This window comes from Myiozetetes cayanensis, unplaced genomic scaffold (genome assembly GCF_022539395.1).
Source record: "Myiozetetes cayanensis isolate MyiCay16 unplaced genomic scaffold, myiCay2020 scf12, whole genome shotgun sequence".
In the NCBI taxonomy this organism is placed as follows: Eukaryota; Metazoa; Chordata; class Aves; order Passeriformes; family Tyrannidae; genus Myiozetetes; species Myiozetetes cayanensis.
This window is the reverse complement of record NW_026086826.1, coordinates 29,920,391-29,937,475: the sequence shown is the minus strand read 5'-3', so window position 1 is coordinate 29,937,475 and position 17,085 is coordinate 29,920,391. Positions and strand designations below refer to the sequence as shown.

General features: G+C 47.6%; 1 protein-coding gene across 2 annotated transcripts; it reads right to left on the bottom strand.

Annotated features, from left to right (window-relative positions):
* Positions 1-7,854: 7,854 nt before the first annotated feature.
* Positions 7,855-15,406, bottom strand: PTGS2 (prostaglandin-endoperoxide synthase 2). Of its 2 annotated transcripts, XM_050307253.1 has the most exons (11): positions 15,335-15,406; positions 14,857-14,973; positions 14,603-14,746; positions 13,951-14,094; positions 13,392-13,573; positions 12,515-12,598; positions 12,101-12,347; positions 10,925-11,211; positions 10,630-10,777; positions 10,163-10,494; positions 7,855-8,718 (listed from the first exon to the last, which is right to left on the bottom strand). In XM_050307253.1, exons 1-11 carry the CDS (start codon positions 15,384-15,386, stop codon positions 8,668-8,670), a joined length of 1,788 nt encoding a protein of 595 aa, XP_050163210.1. In that variant the 5' UTR covers positions 15,387-15,406; the 3' UTR covers positions 7,855-8,667. The 2 variants fall into 2 exon arrangements, with proteins under 2 accessions (XP_050163210.1, XP_050163209.1); XM_050307252.1 differs by having other exon boundaries at positions 7,855-10,494.
* Between the last annotated feature and the right edge of the window lie 1,679 nt (positions 15,407-17,085).

Genomic DNA, 17,085 nt, shown 5'->3' with positions numbered 1-17,085 from the left:
CAACTAAATGTGTTACAGTTTCGGGGGTGGAGAGATTGCAAGAGGTTCATCAACCACCAGAGACTCTCTGAAGCGTTTCAGCAAGGGACAAGCAGTTCATCCTTGCCTCTCCTCTATAATTATATTGTCTCATTACCTTTCTGATCCAGACTTGGTGCTCATGCTGAGCTCTATATTTTGCTCTTCCAGGAAAGCTGCTTTTGCAGACAAATTCCTTTCTGAGAAGTAGGAGCCCGACTGTGAAGTGCCAAAACATTTTCTTGGACCAGAGGTAGGCAGGAAAAAGAACTGTCATCCTACAAAAATCCTCCTGTTTTATGGTGGTAACTTAAGAGTTGTGGGTATTTTTTAAATGAAAGGAAGGAATTGATGGGGAAAGAATGACTGTGCAACAGGGAGTTTATTGCAAGCTAATGTACTTACCTGGAGGATTGAGGCATTTTAACAGCTTACCCCAAGCACTTGTCCAAGAGTCTCCAGAGAGGTTAAACCTCCCCTCTATCTGTCAAATGGAAGGGAAGGTGAAGGTCCCAGCTGTGTTTTCATCGAGACATTTCCTTGCTAGACCTGAGGAATTCTTCCCAAGGGCAGTTTAGTTGAACTTGGCTTGTTTCCATGGAAGTATTACATTCCAACAAAAGACAGATCTGTCCAAAAATTTCCACGGGCTGAAGCTGAGACATTTCCTTGCTTCCCAGGATACAAAAGAGGTGAAAACAAACTCATGTGTCCTCCAGTTGTGACTGGCCGTGGCTCCTCACGTCCACCCCTTACTCACCATGAGTCCACTCCGTGTGCGTAATTTCATGAAGCAAAATAAACTTGCCCTTAAAGATGCTTTTGTGGGAGATCAGGAAAAGTCCAGGTCCCAGCTTGAAAAGGTTACAGATGAGTTCCTGCAGCTCTGGCCATGGCCCACGATGTCCGAAAGGAGCAGCTCCATCACTGCATCAGCAAACGGTGCAGAGGGTTGGAACACCACGATCTTTAAGGTCCCTTCTGACCCAAATCACTCCATGATTCTATAACTCTTTGATTGAGGACCATGCTGATGGGCAGATTAAGAGTTTGGCTAGGGACTTTATAATTAGATTGTAAAATATTAAAAAAAAAAAAAAGAGAAAGAAAAACAGAGTTTGAGAGTAAAATTCCACATTTCTTATTTAAATGCTACACCGAGCCAAGGGAACCTCAGCCCTGCCCTTCCATGGATTTTTCCTATTGTGTTCCCCCGTTATAATTTATTTTAAAATTGTCTGGAAAAAGAAAGTGGGCTGAAAAATCCAAATTTTCACATTTCAAAGCTTTTGGATAGATTTTATTTTGGTCCAAAGCAGCTCAGTTAAACTGAAAAGCAAAATTTGCAGAAAAGTTGGCTTTTATGAAACTCCTTTTAAAAGTAAATTCAGTGAAGTAAATTCACTTCTTTGAGTCTGTGCCCTCGAGTCTGTGCCCTAAGGGTCACGAGGAGCAGGATGGGCAGGAGGGAAAGGAGGAAGGGGTTTATTAGGGAACTGAAAGTGTGCAATCATTGCATTCCTTGTAATTAAACATCAACAATGGAGTAAGGAGAACTTGATTTGAGGAGAACTGAGTGTGGCTGTGAACTGGAAGGTGGGGCTGGCTTTGTGCAAGTCAAGCAAATCTAGACTAGCCTAAAATCTGATGATGAATTGCTCTGTCAAAGCTTTCTTCAAGTGGGTGCTTTTATGGCTTTTATTTAATGATAAAGAATCTTATTCATAACCTCCCGTGCTGCCTCCCCATTGATGTGCTGAATCATGAGCAGTGGAACTTACTCTGTACAGGAAGGATCTGCCCATGAAAATGGAGCTAGAGGCAAGCAAATAAAAATTTTATTAGTCACTCAGGCTGATTTACATGACTTCCAGTTCCTCCAGTAAACTTTGTAGGTACTGAGAACAAGCAAACAGATTTAATGTGATGAGGAGTTGCACATCCTCCTCCCGACCTAATTTGTTCTCAGAAAAACTGTTATGAAATTGCTGGAGCCAATAGTCCCTCAGTCTGCCTCCTGCTTCCTGGTCTGTAAAGGAAGAAACAAAAAACCCTTAAAAATTCCGTGCTGCAGTCTGGTCTTGTAGTATCTGGGTGAAACCAGAAGTGACAGAAATCTCACGGGAACCTTTTCGGGGGAGCTTCCCTGTCCATTTTTGCAGCGTCAGGAGATGTAAATAAGCCCTTTATTTTTCTAGAATCAGTTCTAAATCTGATACACAGTTGAAGATGACTTTTCCAATGTGTATCATTTGCACTAAGCACCCCAAGGGGCTGGTTTATGTTGAGTGACACCTGCAGATTTTTCAGTTCTTTAACAAATTGCACAGGGGAAGGGCTTTGTACTTGCCTTGCCACCGTATCCCACCGAAGATGGAGAGTGGGAAGTACTGCTAAAATAGCTCCTTGTGCCTAGGAAAGGACATCCACCTTGCAAATCATGTTTGCAGTAGCCCAGCGTTATTTAAATCATGTGCAGCTTCACCAGTGCCACGCTGGATGTGGCAGCTGAAGTCGCTGGACACCTGACTATTGAATAAACAAATATTTAAGAAGATGTTGGTAAATGTTCACTTGTTTGCAAAGAAGGTCTAAAGGGAGATGTGAGAAATATTTACAACACAGGGTGACTGAGGAAGTGACTTCAAAGAGGAAATCAACTTCCTACAAAATCAGACCCCCTGGGGATTTTAATTCTCTATTCACAAAGCCTCATAGAAGACATGGTTTTATTTTTGCTGTTGCATTTCAAATCAGGCTGTGAAACACTATTGATCTTGGCTCGCTGTAAACCATTGCCTGCCCTTGTTTTTTTTCTATTTAAAGTGATATTTTAACTGGAAAGCCTCACCCATTTGGTCCCTAATTCCTAAGGGGTCCAGAGCCCTTGCTGGCCCTCTGGGGAGGTGTGGGCTTCACTCACAGACAGAAGATCTCCAGAGATGTTTTGGGAAGTGACCAAGAGGTGTAGAAACCAACCCCCCAAGCTCTGCTCAAGCAGAGTGCTTTTCAGAGTCTCATCTCTCCTTAAATGTTCCAATGCTTGTTCTATACTAAGGGCACACATTAATTTGGCCTTCATGGAGGGTGCTCATGTGCTCCTCAAATTTCCCTCAAAATGAGGCAAATATCCTTCTTCTTTCTTTAGGGTGAGGAAGAACACATGGAGAAAACCCATGGATAAAACACTGAACCAAAGTTTCCATCTCCACCTACGCACAGGAGAGCTCCTATAATTGAATGAAACCCACACCTGATATGGAGTGAAGATTATCGAGAACATCCCAGGTGACTATACAGGAATGACAGCTTGCTTTTGGGATAATTTTATATATTTTAATTGATCCATTTAATGATCAGATTGGGAAATCTTGTCCTTGCCATCCACACTGGGCCAGTTCTGATGACAAACACTGACACACTTCACCCAGCAAACAGTCAAAGGAAGGTGGGTCATTGTTCCAGTGCCAGCAGTACATCCTGAATTTGGCAGAAATTCTACCAATTCATTGGACACTCAAAAGTCCAGTCCATTTCTAATTTAGAAATGCTTTTTTCTCCCCCACCTTGCTTTCACTGAAATTCTCTGTGCTATAAGAATCCCAGCCCTGATTCCCTTGGAATGGCCTCTCCTCCTCTGGCTCACCTGCTGCGGGCTGAGGTCGGCTCACCTCGTCACACATCCCTGCCTTAGGTAAGGACTCCTCTTTCACATCCCAGCCAGCTCAACGCAGATTTGTTTTAATTAGTACCTACAACTGCTCCTTAGCAACTCTGCCATTATTTGTTAGGTAGGAATAATTAAGATTGTCTAGGCAACAGGCTGCAAAGCCACAACTGCAGGGCCGTCAGGTCGTGTCAGTTCTCAGGGCAAGGTTTGGAAGGTGCTGGAGAGCGTAGCTGGAGTTGGCATCGTGGCTTTTAGCTGTGTATTGTTGCTCTGTCGTGGCTCACTGATGATTTTTGGTGCTTAAAATCACACTGAAAGATTCTTTTGCAGGCTCACAGAGTTGGGTTTTTACCCCAAAGCCGTGATGCTTTCTGGGGTCTTGGTTTCACCTCCTGCCTCTGAAGACCCACCAGAACACATTCAGGAATATCCTTAGGAGCCAAAGCCTGTGTGGCTTGCAGTGCTTCTCTGATGAATGCCTGTGAAAGCATTTTCTTTGGGTAAGATCTGCATGGTTTAGGGATAGGAAGGTGAGGGGAACATGCCTGGCAACCTGCACGGGGCTCGGAGTGATGGGCACTGCTCTCACTGCTGGGCCCATCTTGGGCTGTGTGTGTGTGAGTTTAAAATGTTCCATGTGCTCCCACAGAAAAAGTCAATCACAAATGCAGAGCTTTTGGGCAAAATGAATGGGTGTTAAAGTTTCCTGTCAGCAGGGCAGGTTGGGACAGGGTTAGGGTTAGGGTGTAAGCCTGCAGTAATGAGCTACACCTGGTTACTGGGAAAAATAAAAGACACAGCAAGAATGAAGTCCCCCATTGCTTTGTGAGTATTTTGGGGGTTATCCCAAGACAGAAGCCTGGAAGCCTGGACTACTCTGATTTTGGAGGTATTTTCCAGCCTTAATGATTCTGTTGATTAAAGATCTGAGACACTTGCAAGCAGGATGCTCCCAGTTGTGTGACACTTCGTGTTTTCCCAGTGCCTTTCAGGTAAGTACCAGTAATTGAACAGGGAAAAAAAGTTGGTTAGAAGCTGCAATGTATTTCCAACTTTCTGTAAACATGCCTTGCCTTGGGCTAGACAGAATCACAGAATCACAGACTGGTTTGGGGTGGAAGGGACCTTAAAGCCCATCCAGTGCCACCCCCTGCCACAGGCAGGGACACTTCCACCAGGTCACTCCAAGCCCCGTCCAAGCTGGCCTTGGACACTTCCAGGGATGGGGCATTGACCCCCAGATCCTCAGTGGGCATGCAGAGGGTTGGTTTGAAAAGAGATGCTTTGAACATTATTTGCCCTCCTCCTTCTTTCCCCAGATTTGGGGTTCCCGTGCTTTGCTCTCTCTCCAGTGGGGAACACCCGCTGCACGAAACAGCTCGGCCTGCCCAGAACTGAGGGCAGGGACCAGGACAAGCAACCAGCAGGAGTCAAGCTTTGACCCTGCCCTCTCCCAGCAGCAAACTGTGAGATCTCACCAGCTCTCCCCAAGGTGCTCAGCTCCCAGCTTGCCCAGGCCACCTCCTGACTCTGCTTTCTGAACTTCAGTGTGTCTGGAAGTCAACGCCGAGATTTTCTGTTCAGGTTCAGGATTTTCAGACAGGAAAATCCCAGAAAAGAAAACTAGTGAATTTCTTGTGCTTCCTTTGCCCTTCTCACTTTCTTGACATCTACTTTCTTGTTTGTCTGGCTTCTCAATGGCAGATGAGGAAGGCAGTAGCTGGGGTTTTTTTGGATGTGATCAATCTCTTCCCAATACTAATGAACATGTCTGAACTTACAGAGTAAGTGAGTGCAGTAGTCACTGGAGATTTTGTACTAATTAAAAAAAAAAAAGAGGCATCAAAGGAAAAAGAAATTACTATTAGAAAGCAATCCCGTATATCTATATATCAGTATAATGTTATTTCCAAACTGAAACTCCAAATTAAAGGAAGAGGAGCACTCAGCTCTTCCCAAGGAAAGTTTTTTCCTTATGATATTTCTTTGTTATACTCTGCATTTCATGCCTTTTAGCAAAGGGGTTGGGATCTGCCCCTTCATCTCCTTTTCCATATTTAGAGTGTATTAGGATTTCTCCCTTCACCTCCTTTTCCATATTTAGCATATAGAACTACAGCCTACTCCTTTCTGTCACATATATATATATATTCTTATAACATTTAGGTATTTTCCTTCCTGGTCTTCTGAAGGAAACAGCACATATTTGCAATAAGCTTTTCCAGTAGCTGTGAACAGGCAGGGAACAAGTGATGTATCCATTCCCTCTCTCCTTCCTACCCTTCCTACAGCTTGGTCAAACTACCTATTGACTTTTCTGGATGGGTGCTGAAAATTGAAGCATTTTTGGCAGTGCAGAAGCTGCCTGTGATAGAAACGTCTCCCAAAACGCAGGCAAAGCAGCTGCCTCGGGAGCACTGTTCTGCAGCTAAAGGTCAGCACAGGTCAGTGAGTGTGGAGAGCCAAAGGTGGCCAGGTGCCCGCAGGGCTGCGACTCACACCTGCAATTCTTACGCAGTGGAAAGGAGCAGGTGACGTGTGGGACAGCCCTGGTGGAGCTGATGCTGCTGGTGACCTGCTCCCAAAGCACGGAGCCCTCGTGTGCCTGGATGGGTTTCCCTCCCTCACCACACTGCTTTGGGTGAAGCAGCTCCCTCAGCCCGGGCTGGAGAGCAGGTATTTTGCAGGGCAGGTTTTTTTTCCTCTGGGGAACATTCTTGTCTCCTGTATCATCGGGACATGCCCCTGCTCAGAGGGAAGGAGGAGCTCCTCCGTGATCAAACTATCTCATCCACCATGTGTGAATCCATCCACACTGGCCCTTCCCTAATTAGGGCACCCAAAACCACTCACCACCTTCCCCGTGGGTGACCTTGCTGCTGCCTCCTCGCTGTGGGGCTCCCCTGGGAGCACCCGGGCGGCCGTGGCCGAGCCCGTCATCTTCCTGCTGAAGTGACCAGCCTTGTCTTTGCTCACCCCCTTGCTCAGCTCCCCCTCGCAGCAGGGACATGCCAGACATTAATTAGCTGGCAGAGAGAATGAGCTGACAGGCTGCTAAAGGAAAAGGAAAGCCCCGCATTGCCCATCCGTGGTCTGTACCTGTCTCTGTTCACCCCCAGCCTGTGCTTGCAGCCAGGGGAGGGACTGGAGGGATGCTTTTGGAAGGGTCCTCGGGACGTTGCATTTTTGGGGCTGAAGTTGGTCAGTGAAGTGAGGAGGACTGAATTTTAGGCTGAGGAATATTGCTGGGGGTGTTTGGGAGCCTGGGTACAACCGGAATACAAAGGAAGTGCACAGTGGTGGAGATGGAAGGAGCTCCAGAGCAGAGGCAGAACTGTCATACTCCAGGGATGGAGGGCTGTCAGAAATGCTGACCTGTGGGACACAGGGAGGAGCTTTGGACCAGAAAGGATTTTGGGTGGCTGGAAGGAAGGTGGCTCTGGCTGAAGGGCAGAGGCTGTGAGAGGACAGGGCACCAATTCTGGGATGGGGCAGCACCAGAGACAGGGGAGAGGGGGTGACAGTGGGGACTGAGCACAGAAGGGGCCTGAGGTGACACTGAGTGGTGGGGGGTGAGTGACTGAGGCAGTACAAGATGCAGGATCCCCTGGGGTGTCTCCTTTCCCACATTTCTTACCAGAGGTGACAATTTGAGTGGCCTCAAAGGTGGTCAGTGTAGGAGAGGGTCACATTGCACCAGCTCCTGTCCCTGTTCTGGTGGATCAGACCCCTGCTCTGGTCCAGTGGTCACTGGCATCCCAAAGCAGTTTCCCTTGTGGAGTTTGCCAAGCACGAAGGGAAACAGCTCTGGCCTGTGCTGGCTGGGGAAAGGGGAAGTGAGGTCAGACACACCAAGGCAGTGTTGAGCAACCCCAGCACTGCACTTTCCCTGTAAAGCAGCTTTAGCATCTCCTCTGGGGATAAGAGGAGATGGATTCTCCAGGGGTGGCACAGTGAAATACCTTTTCACTGGTGACCAAAGGGAAAAAAATTGCTGTATTTGGATGATAGGCATGTCTTGAGAGAATTTAATGCTGTTAGTAATGCCATGTAATCCTCCATTTAATCTTGAGTGGCAAACCAACCAAAGAATTGTTTCATACTACATAGTGCTGAAGGAAATCACAAGCAGAGGAGCCCATAAAAGTAATGTTTTCAATTTATTTATATAAACAATTGCATTTTAGCAACATTGTTGTCCTACAAAAATAAAGTGAAAAACAATTCACAGAATTTTCAATAAATAATCTCAAACATACACATTTATCATGAGCAAGTTGAACCCAGCCAAACCCAGCAGGTTGGGTCCCATCACAGGCAGGAAGAGTTGAAATGTGGCTGCAGAGTACAAAATGCAGAGTGAACAGGATTCCTTGCTGAAGCAGCTTCTAACTCAGGTGACACGGTGTGAGGACTTCCTCTTTGCCTCCCCCAAAACAACCAGATGTGTCCAGACTTGCCTCCCTTTGTAAGCCCAACACTTTTCCTCAGTTAAGCTCTGGAGGGTGTTCCAAAGATGGATCTCATTGAGAGGAGTCCAAGCAGTTTTCACTCTTTGGCAAACGCAGCACGGACCACGTTTGGGTACAAGGTGATTGAAGGTTTTTCCTTCTTCGTGCTTCAAACAGAAGAAGGAAAACCAATGCCCTTCTTGCTCCCAAAGCATCCACAGCAAAGCCCAGCCCCAGTCAGCCCCTGGCATCGATGGCTGTGGGAGATCTGGGTTCAGCTGTTCATGGCAACCTGCACAGCCCAGGGTCAGCACTGCCTCTACACCAAGCAATGGAAACAGGAGTCACAGACAAACTACACTATTGCCAGAGTTCTTACAGTGCACAAGCCTCTACAAGTGCGTGAGAGATTCAGATGAAATAGAAAACTCAAGTCCTTTTCCACAAGTAGTCAAGGAATTTTGGGCAGGGGCACAGAGTACCAGGTTGCTGCTCTATTCCAGTCTGAAGTGACATTTTCTTTTTCCCCTACAGTTCCCCAGCTGTTTTTATGGGAAGATCATCTTCTACATTTCCTCTCTAGAAATTAAAAAAAGATACCCTTACATGCAAAGTCTGAAGTGCTGGTACAAGATCCTGTGTAACTAATGTGCCCAGATGAGACAAGATATTTTAGTGCTGGATCAGGACAAATATGTCCACGAGTTTTTGTGCTAGCCAGTTCTAACGAAGCTCAAGCCAATTACTTAAAATGCCTCTGTTTATAAGTTATAAATAAAACATTATCCCTCCTCCCCCCAGTAAGCAGACCTACAAAGTGCATGTACAGCTTGTGTACACAGACAGGAGCACCTCCAAGGCTCTGTGCCCTGAAGTGCTGCTAAATCTACTCTGCATTCTGCTTCCTGTGTGTTTGCACAACTGCTCAGCTTCCACTGCTCCCCAGCAATCCCCATTTTGGGAACACAAAGCTAGACCAGAGCCACAGCCTAAGTACAGCTCCACTGTCCTGCTGTCCTTGGAGGGACAGACACCAAAGCATCAAGCAAGCCAGAGAACTACAGCTATGAAAGGAATACCAGTACCCTGGGCTAAGTTTAAGAGCTCCCCAAAGTTAGACAATAAAAACATCTGTATCCCAACACAAGCAGCCTCGCATTGCAGCCTGAGAGTCAGTTATTGCTGAGCTCAGTACCCCATTCTCACCCCTTACACAACTAATACTTTTGTGACACGTGCTTCAGAAAGAAGTAGAAGCCAAGAAAAGTTCTGTTTTCTTTAAATAATTAAATAATTTAAAAATGTTTACAAATAGTTACTTTCATGTAAATCCAGAAGTGGATTTACACATAGGAAACATATAAATTATGATACAAAGTGCCTTATCAGCAGTGAAGGAGAGGTAGTATCAACAACAAATGCAATGCATTTTCTGACCTTACATAAATGAGTGAGTCTCAAGTATATGCACTTTTTCAATAATCTTTGAGTTCTCATACTGAATTCGTAATCCCCTCTGGCAGTTTTCATTGAGTCAGATTTTTCTTGCTCTTTTAGGTCAACAGCTGCTTTCAAGTTTAAGCTGCTGAGACAAAAACTTGCTTTTGCAGTGTTACCTATGAAAACCACCAGGCAAAGAGACAGAACCACCACCACCCCGCTTCATCAAGTATTAAAACAACAGTAAAAAAACCAAAGAGTTGGAACCTTTGTCCACTTTGGAATACATAGTTCTGTTACAGAAGATTTTAAACAAGGGATTCACCACTGTCCAGCTCATACACAGAAAATCCCTTTTTGTAAAATGGAAGCCTTACCTGAGTAAGGAACCTAAGGCAACCCCCACAATGAAGATGCTCAAGTTTGTTTGTTTGTTTTTTCCTAGTTTTTAAATACTAAGCCATAAATAGAATAAATAACACAGTTAAATAAATAAATAGGTGGGTTTCTACAACTCAGCAGAGCGCTCTTTCAGCAGGAGTGTGGGGTTGATATCCTCCATGGCTGTTTTTGAGGTACTAACGTTAATGGTCGCCTCTGTGGGTTCAGGGTTGAGGATGTGGAAGGCAGTGAAAGGACAGCCCTTGACGTTGTCGCAGATGAGCTTCTGCAGGGAGGCCGTGTTGATGATGTCAAAGCCCACTTTGCCGCCGAAGGTGCTGGGCTTCCAGTACTCGGGGGAGCAGATGGCGTTGCCCATCAGTCCCTTCAGGGAGAACGGGGCTCCCATCTCCACCATGGTCTCTCCAAAGATGGCACCTGGGCGTGGCTTTTCCACCAGAAGGCCTGGGTACAGCTCCATGGCATCGATGTCTCCATACAGCTCCTCCAGCTCAGCTGCCATTTCCTTTTCTCCTGTAACGAGTGAAAACCATTAGCGGAAAAATCCCGCTTTCCTCACTAGAATATCCCGCTCAAGTCCAGTAACAACACTGCAGGACTCTTTTAAGGAAGTGGCCCTCGTTTGCTCAGAAGGATGAGAACTGTTACCTGTGAGCTCTTCAAAGGATCTGAATGGTTTCAGCATGAAGCGTTTCCTGTACTCGTTCAAGGACTGGTATCTCATTTGCCTGCTTTGGTCAATTGAAGCCTTGGCCACTTTCTGTACTGCAGCAGGAACGTTCTTCCCACCAGCAACCTGGTTAATCAAGATGAAAAGCAGTAAGATCTTCTGATAAGAGTCATGAGGAAGCTGTGCCCTTACAGTCTGTGATTAGTTTTAAACAGCTTTATCCTACTCCCTTGTCCCACCCCCAGCTTACGCCTCTGTTGATGAAGTACCTACCCTGCCAGCACTTTGCTTGGAGAAGGATTTCACCATGTGGGAAAGGCCGTGCTCCAGCATGATGGAGTTGTTGTAGAGGAACTGCTGGAAGGTGTACTCCTGGTCGTGGATCTGGAAGGTGTCGGGCAGCAGCGGGTGCCAGTGGTACAGGGTGTTGAATTCGGCCGCGATCCGGTTCTGGTACTGGAACCGCTGGTTGAACAGCAGCTCGGGGTCAAACTTGAGCTTGAAGTGGTACCCACTCAAGTGCTGCACGTAGTCCTCAATGACAATCTTGATTGTCTCTCCTGTGGGACAAAGACACAGCACAGAATATTGGCACTGGTTCCCTGAGAAAATTTAGGCGGTGGAGAAAATAATACCCTTTCTGAATTGTTCTAAAAAACACTACATTGATCAGGACTACAAACACTCCAGCATTCTATAATCTCTCCTAGAAAGCAATTCATATATTTTATCTGACCAAGGGGTGTAACAGTACTTAAAATTCCAGGAGTTTTTGGCTGTGCTAGTGAAGTGCTTTCTATATCTTGCACCCAAGATACAGTCCCTTGTACTCCCCCCAGAACAGCACTCAGCAGTATCTACACTGTGTTCAGTCATACAATACTCTCTAGGACAGAGGGAGGGGATAATGAAGAAAGTTGATGTCTGAAAGCAAATCTCAGCTTCTGAGCCACATAGTACAATTGTCTTGGTTTACAGTTTCAGTTTGGGCAAGGAGTACATCACCTCTCACACAGGATGAAATACCACTGAGCAGACAATTAGACAGGAGAAGAATGTGGAGTTATGTTTTACCTAACCTCCTGAACTTCAGATTTAATCACAGCCTTTCCTTTAAAGCATACCTGAACTGATTCAACCTTAGGGGGAAAAACCCAGACCTGAGAGCCTGAGGTCATGTAGCCTCACATGCTTTCTCTGAGAAAGGAACCTTCCTTTACTGCCTTTTCACTGCTTTCAGTTCTGCTTCCCTTAGATAAGGGAATGGAGTATCCCTTAGGCCAGTTTTCTTCAGTTCTGTCTTCAGCAGAGCTGGGGGAAGCTGAACCTCAACACGGCCCCGCTGACAGGCCGGGAAGGCGCCACTCACACCCCAGTTGATGCAGCAGCTTCCCTCTTACTGCATCCCAGGGAGAGGGTTGAGCTGCACGTAGGTGAGGTGGCACTCACCGATCAATATGAGCCTGGTGGTCTGGAAGAGCTGCTCGTCGTCCCACTCGGGGTGCTCGCGCTTGAGGACGTCACAGACGCGGTTGTGCTCCCGCAGCCAGATCGTGGCGTACATCATCAGGCCCGGCACCAGCCCGAACACCTCCTGCCCCACCGAGAACCGCAGCTGCTCGGGCACGTGGGGCGGGTACAGCATCTCTGCCTGCGTGTCCTTCACTGTGGGGGGGTACATTTCTCCATCGATCATCTGCCAGGGAGGGAGGGAGAATAAAACACGGGGTGTGAGCTGTGACGCTGGGGAGTTACGCTGTTTAGCACTGACTTCAGTCTCACACTTTAGATCAACCATGCAGAGAGCTAATTTAGGAAAGATGTCATCCAGTAAAAAGGCAGGAATTTTGAGGTAAGACATACCTGGTATTTTAGCTTTCCATCCTTTCGGAGTCTCAGTTTAAGTTGCCTCTCCAGAGTCTCTCCATAAATGTGGTTCAAGTCAACCTATAAAACAAAAGCATTTGGAACATGAAGCCAACCTGCATTTTTTGCTATTTTAGGATAGGTCCCACTTCTACGGATGCCAATAGGAGCTCACCCCCTAGATGTTTACCTTTTAATTATATTGCTGCTACCTTATAAGTATCAAGCACTGATGTTTAAGATGAAGCCAAATTATTTCCTGGCAACTGGAGCCATCTGGGCATAAGAGGGGGTTGTGAAATTGGCAATTTAAAAGGACTCTGTTTAAAAGTGTCAGCAACTTTCTATTATGCAGACAGCCCTCTGTATATACACGCACAGTTTACAGCTTTGGTGCAGATATACAAATTACACTTATAGGGAAGAACTTCGTCTAAAGGCTGCCTGTTTTTTAGGTGAAGATCCCAAATCCAAGTCTGGTTCTGAAGTTCTTCTTAAACTTAAGCCTATTAGCAGTCCACGAGATGCCTTCAGGGCTGGATACAGCTTTGGGAAGTTTTGGATACTCACTAGCTATAGGTGAAAACAGATTGTTGGGAGTACTGAGAGTCATGGAGATCACTGGGCAGATATTTTAAACAGAACCACTTGCACAAAGCATGTGGTTCTGACCCGGGAAGAGATGCTATGGAGTGCTGGGATCTGGCCTAAGGAGCAGTTCCAGGAGGGACAATCCCACGGGTTTGTGGCACATGTGTGTGTGCGTGTGTGTGTGTGTGTGTTGTGTGCCCTGGCAACCTGCAGGATGCCACTGCAGCTGCTCAGTGGCTCCTGAGCACCAGGAGCTGTGCTGGCTACAGAGCTGTGACCGTACCCCGTGGCCGAGGCCCTTGGTGAAGCCGGGTCCCTTCTTGTGGTCCGTCTTGAAGAACTGGTGAGTGAAGTGCTGGGCAAAGAATGTGAACATCACATTTGTGCCTTGTGGGTCAGGAATGAACTTTCTCCTTAGTAAAAACTTCTCCACGATCAGCTTCGAGTCTGGGAGCTCCTTCTTGCCTGTGAGGGACAGAAAGTGAGATATTCAAGACAACTGTTTATGTCATACTTAGTTTTGTTCCTAACAAAAAGGCTTCAGACTTGCAATGTAATACTGAAGGACAGCAGCATAGAAATAAGGGGAATATCTGCTTTTCTATGCTCAGTTTGTTGATTTCATCAGAAACTTTTAAGTTCCCTGCTTTTAGCCTGTAACTCAGTAATGAGAAGCAGAAGAATTATCTTTTAGGTCTTCACATAATGTATCCAAAACGCGGCTATTCTTAAAGTCCCCTACCCTGAAAAAAAGTTACAGACAAGGAAGTCCCACAGGAATTTCTACTTATCCTCTCAGAAAATACTAAAAGTGAACGTTATGCATCTGGTTTGTTCCTTACCTTTAACACCCATCGGTGTTGGACAGTCAAGCCCTACAGGTGGAAGGGATCTTGTGTAGTAGGAAAGGTTGGAATAAGCTTCCCAGCTTTTATAACTATAATCAGTATTGTAAGTTGGAGGGCTGTCAATCAAGTGTGACCTTGCTGAAAGACAAAGAAGTATTTGATTATTTTCAACTGTACCTTTTAGTCTCAGAAAGTAAATCACAAAGCCAGATCTTTTCCATCTATTTGGCAGCGGTTGTAAATTCCACAGGTATCAGGCACTGATGTTAAACAGGATTACAGTTACTGAGTAACAGGACTGGGTCCTGGTTTATCAGCTGGATCCCACTATTAACATGAGCAATTTGGAGCAAAGTTTATGCTGGTAAAATCCTGGATTCTAGCAGAAATTAGAGCAATCTGCACTTTAGCCTGTTTCATACAGGTCTGCATCATACAGAGATCTGAAGTTTTGGGTGATGTTTTAACCCTAGAGCACTTCAGGCTGTTTATAAAATAAAATATACAAAAATATATTTTATATATGTATGTATATATAAAATAAAATGTTTATAAAATATACAGACTAGTGCAGAGCAATATCCTGGAGTCCCAGGAATAACTTCTGCCAGCGTTAAGAAGACTGGAAGAGAGAATTCATACTTACACGTTAGCACGTATCTCATAATAGCATCCCGCAGGAAGGGAATGTTGTTGATGATATTCCAGACTCCCTGGAAGTGCGTGAGGATGTAGTGGACAGTGTTTGGTGATGGTTTCAGTGTTAGCTTGATCCACGTGAAGAATTCCGCTGCGGGCGACAATGGAAAGGTTATTACAAACCGGCAACTGAGAACAATCTGCAGTGCGGGGACCGGGTCACCAATTCAGTTCCCCTGAAGGGAGATTTAGGGTACTCACGCGTGGCGCAGTTCTCCCCGTAGAAGCCCGTCCTCGTGCAGTCGCACTGGTAGCGATCGGGCCCGGCGGTCATGCAGACCCCTCTGTTCTGGCAGGGGTTGGAGCAGCAAGGGTTGGCTGCAAGGGAACCAGAGCTCCATGAGCATCCCACGCGGCCACGCCGGGATTCCCGGGCTCTGCACACGCAAGGAGAGCGCCCTGGAGTTGAGCGCTGATCAGGGAGGCAGCAGGGGGAGCATCCATCCACAGCAGCCTTCGGGCTACCCAGGGGACAGCTTTTAAAAGAGCAGGAATTCGTCCCTGCTTGCTGACAGCGATAAAACCCCCCCCGAAAGCGGGATTACCCCTCACAGCCCAACATGGGGGCCGCCACCCATAGATCAGACAGGAGAGCAAACTAAAACACGGAAAGAAAAAGCGGTAAATTAATCCACAGCGCGGCGGCGAGGCGGAGAGGGGCGATGCCGGCGGGACTCACCGGCGCGGCCGGCGGCCAGCAGGGCCAGGAGGGCGCAGGGCAGCAGCAGCATGGCCGTGTGCGGGGCTCGTGTGCGGGCTGTGCTCGGCTGGGCTCGGCAGCTCCGCGATGCAGTGCCGGCCCCAGGTACGCCGCGCTCTATTTATGCCGAGCCGCGGCTCTGACTCACCGCGGCCGCCGTGAGACAGCGCGGGGGCGGCGGGACGGCCCTCGGGGCAGGGCGGGCGGGCGGACCGGGCGGCTGCCGCTCCTCGGTGCCCGCAGCTCCCGGACCCCGCACCCCGCTCTTCACAGTGCCCGCGGTCCCCCAGACCCGCACCCCACTGCTCTCACATCTCTGTGCCCGCAGCTCCCGGACCCCGCACCCCGCTCTTCACAGTGCCCGCGGTCCCCCGAGACCCGCACCCCACTGCTCTCACATCTCAGTGCCCGCGGTCCCCCAGACCCGCACCCCACTGCTCTCACATCTCAGTGCCCGCAGCCCCCCGAGCCCGCACCCCACTGCTCTCACATCTCGGTGCCCGCAGCCCCCGAGCCTGCACCCCACTGCTCTCACATCTCAGTGCCCCAGCCCCAAGTCTGCTCCCCACTGCTCTCACATCTCAGTGCCCACAGCCCCCCGAGCCCGCTCCCCACTGCTCTCACATCTCAGTGCCCACAGCCCCCCGAGCCCGCACCCCACTGCTCTCACATCTCAGCGCCCGCAGCTCTCCGAGCCGGCATCCCAGTGTTCACACTCAGTGCACACTCAGTGCTCACAGCCCCCCGAGCCCGCTCCCCAGTGTTCACACTCCCCTTTCTCAGCCCCCCCCCCCAAGTTTCAGCTCCCCAGATTTCAGACCCCTGTATTTCAGCCCCCCATTTTTCACCCCCCCCATGTTTCAACCCTCCAAGTTTCAGCTCCCCAGATTTCAGCTCCCAGTGTTTCAGCCCCCATATTTCAGCCCCCCCGTGTTTCAGTCCCCCCCTTTTCACCCTCCCATGTTTCAGATCCCCCTTTCTAAGACTGCTCCCCTTTTTCAGACACCCGCCCCCGCCGTTTTTCAGAGCCCCCAAACTGCCCGTTTTCCAAGGGATGCTTTAAAACTGGAAAAGTGCTTGGACACTGTGACTGCAGAGACTAAACGGGTGCCAGCACAATGCCACTGATTTTGCCCCCTTTCCCCTCTCCCCGTCAAGCTCTTGGGAATGCGGAGTTCAGCTTTTTAATGATTTAATTTTAATTTGCTCATTAAGCAGGCGGTCCCAGGGCTGAGCACTCTTGCTGCAAAGAACCGTATGAATACTGAAGGCATTTAGTTTTACTTCTATATATTTCTGTTTCTGACGAGACCAAATCCCGTTATTTGGCATTTTTGAAGCAACCAGTGATTTTCTGCAGCGCTTTTCCTTTAAAACACCCCCCCTCTTCGACTCCATAGAGTTATCCAATAAACAAATTTTTCCTCATTTCCCTCGAGTGCTGCAGAGCTTTTGCCACTTGGGGATGCTTTATCTTTTGGTCATAATAATTTGTTATTAATTAGTAACCTCTACTACTATTTTTAATCTCTGTTGCGTGTGTAAAATTATGAAACCGGGAGGATGTCATGCAGTTGTGCAACTCTCTGCAGTGTGGAGCTGAGGGCTGCCATCCTCCCATCGCTCACACTTTCGCCCTCGAGGTCAGCATTAAACACAAAAAACTCCCCCATTACTCCTTTAATTAAGATACCTTGTGAGGTTCGATGCTGCTGGTGTTTAAATTGCAA

Excerpts from the sequence above, each read along its gene's own strand:
- PTGS2 (XM_050307252.1), bottom strand. The coding sequence starts at position 15,386 with ATGCTGCTGCTGCCCTGCGCCCTCCTGGCCCTGCTGGCCGCCGGCCGC. Across the intron at positions 14,747-14,856 it reads CGGGGAGAACTGCGCCACGC|CGGAATTCTTCACGTGGATC; the intron begins GTGAGTACCCTA and ends TGTCGCCCGCAG. Across the intron at positions 12,599-13,391 it reads CCAAGGGCCTCGGCCACGGG|GTTGACTTGAACCACATTTA; the intron begins GTACGGTCACAG and ends TTTGTTTTATAG.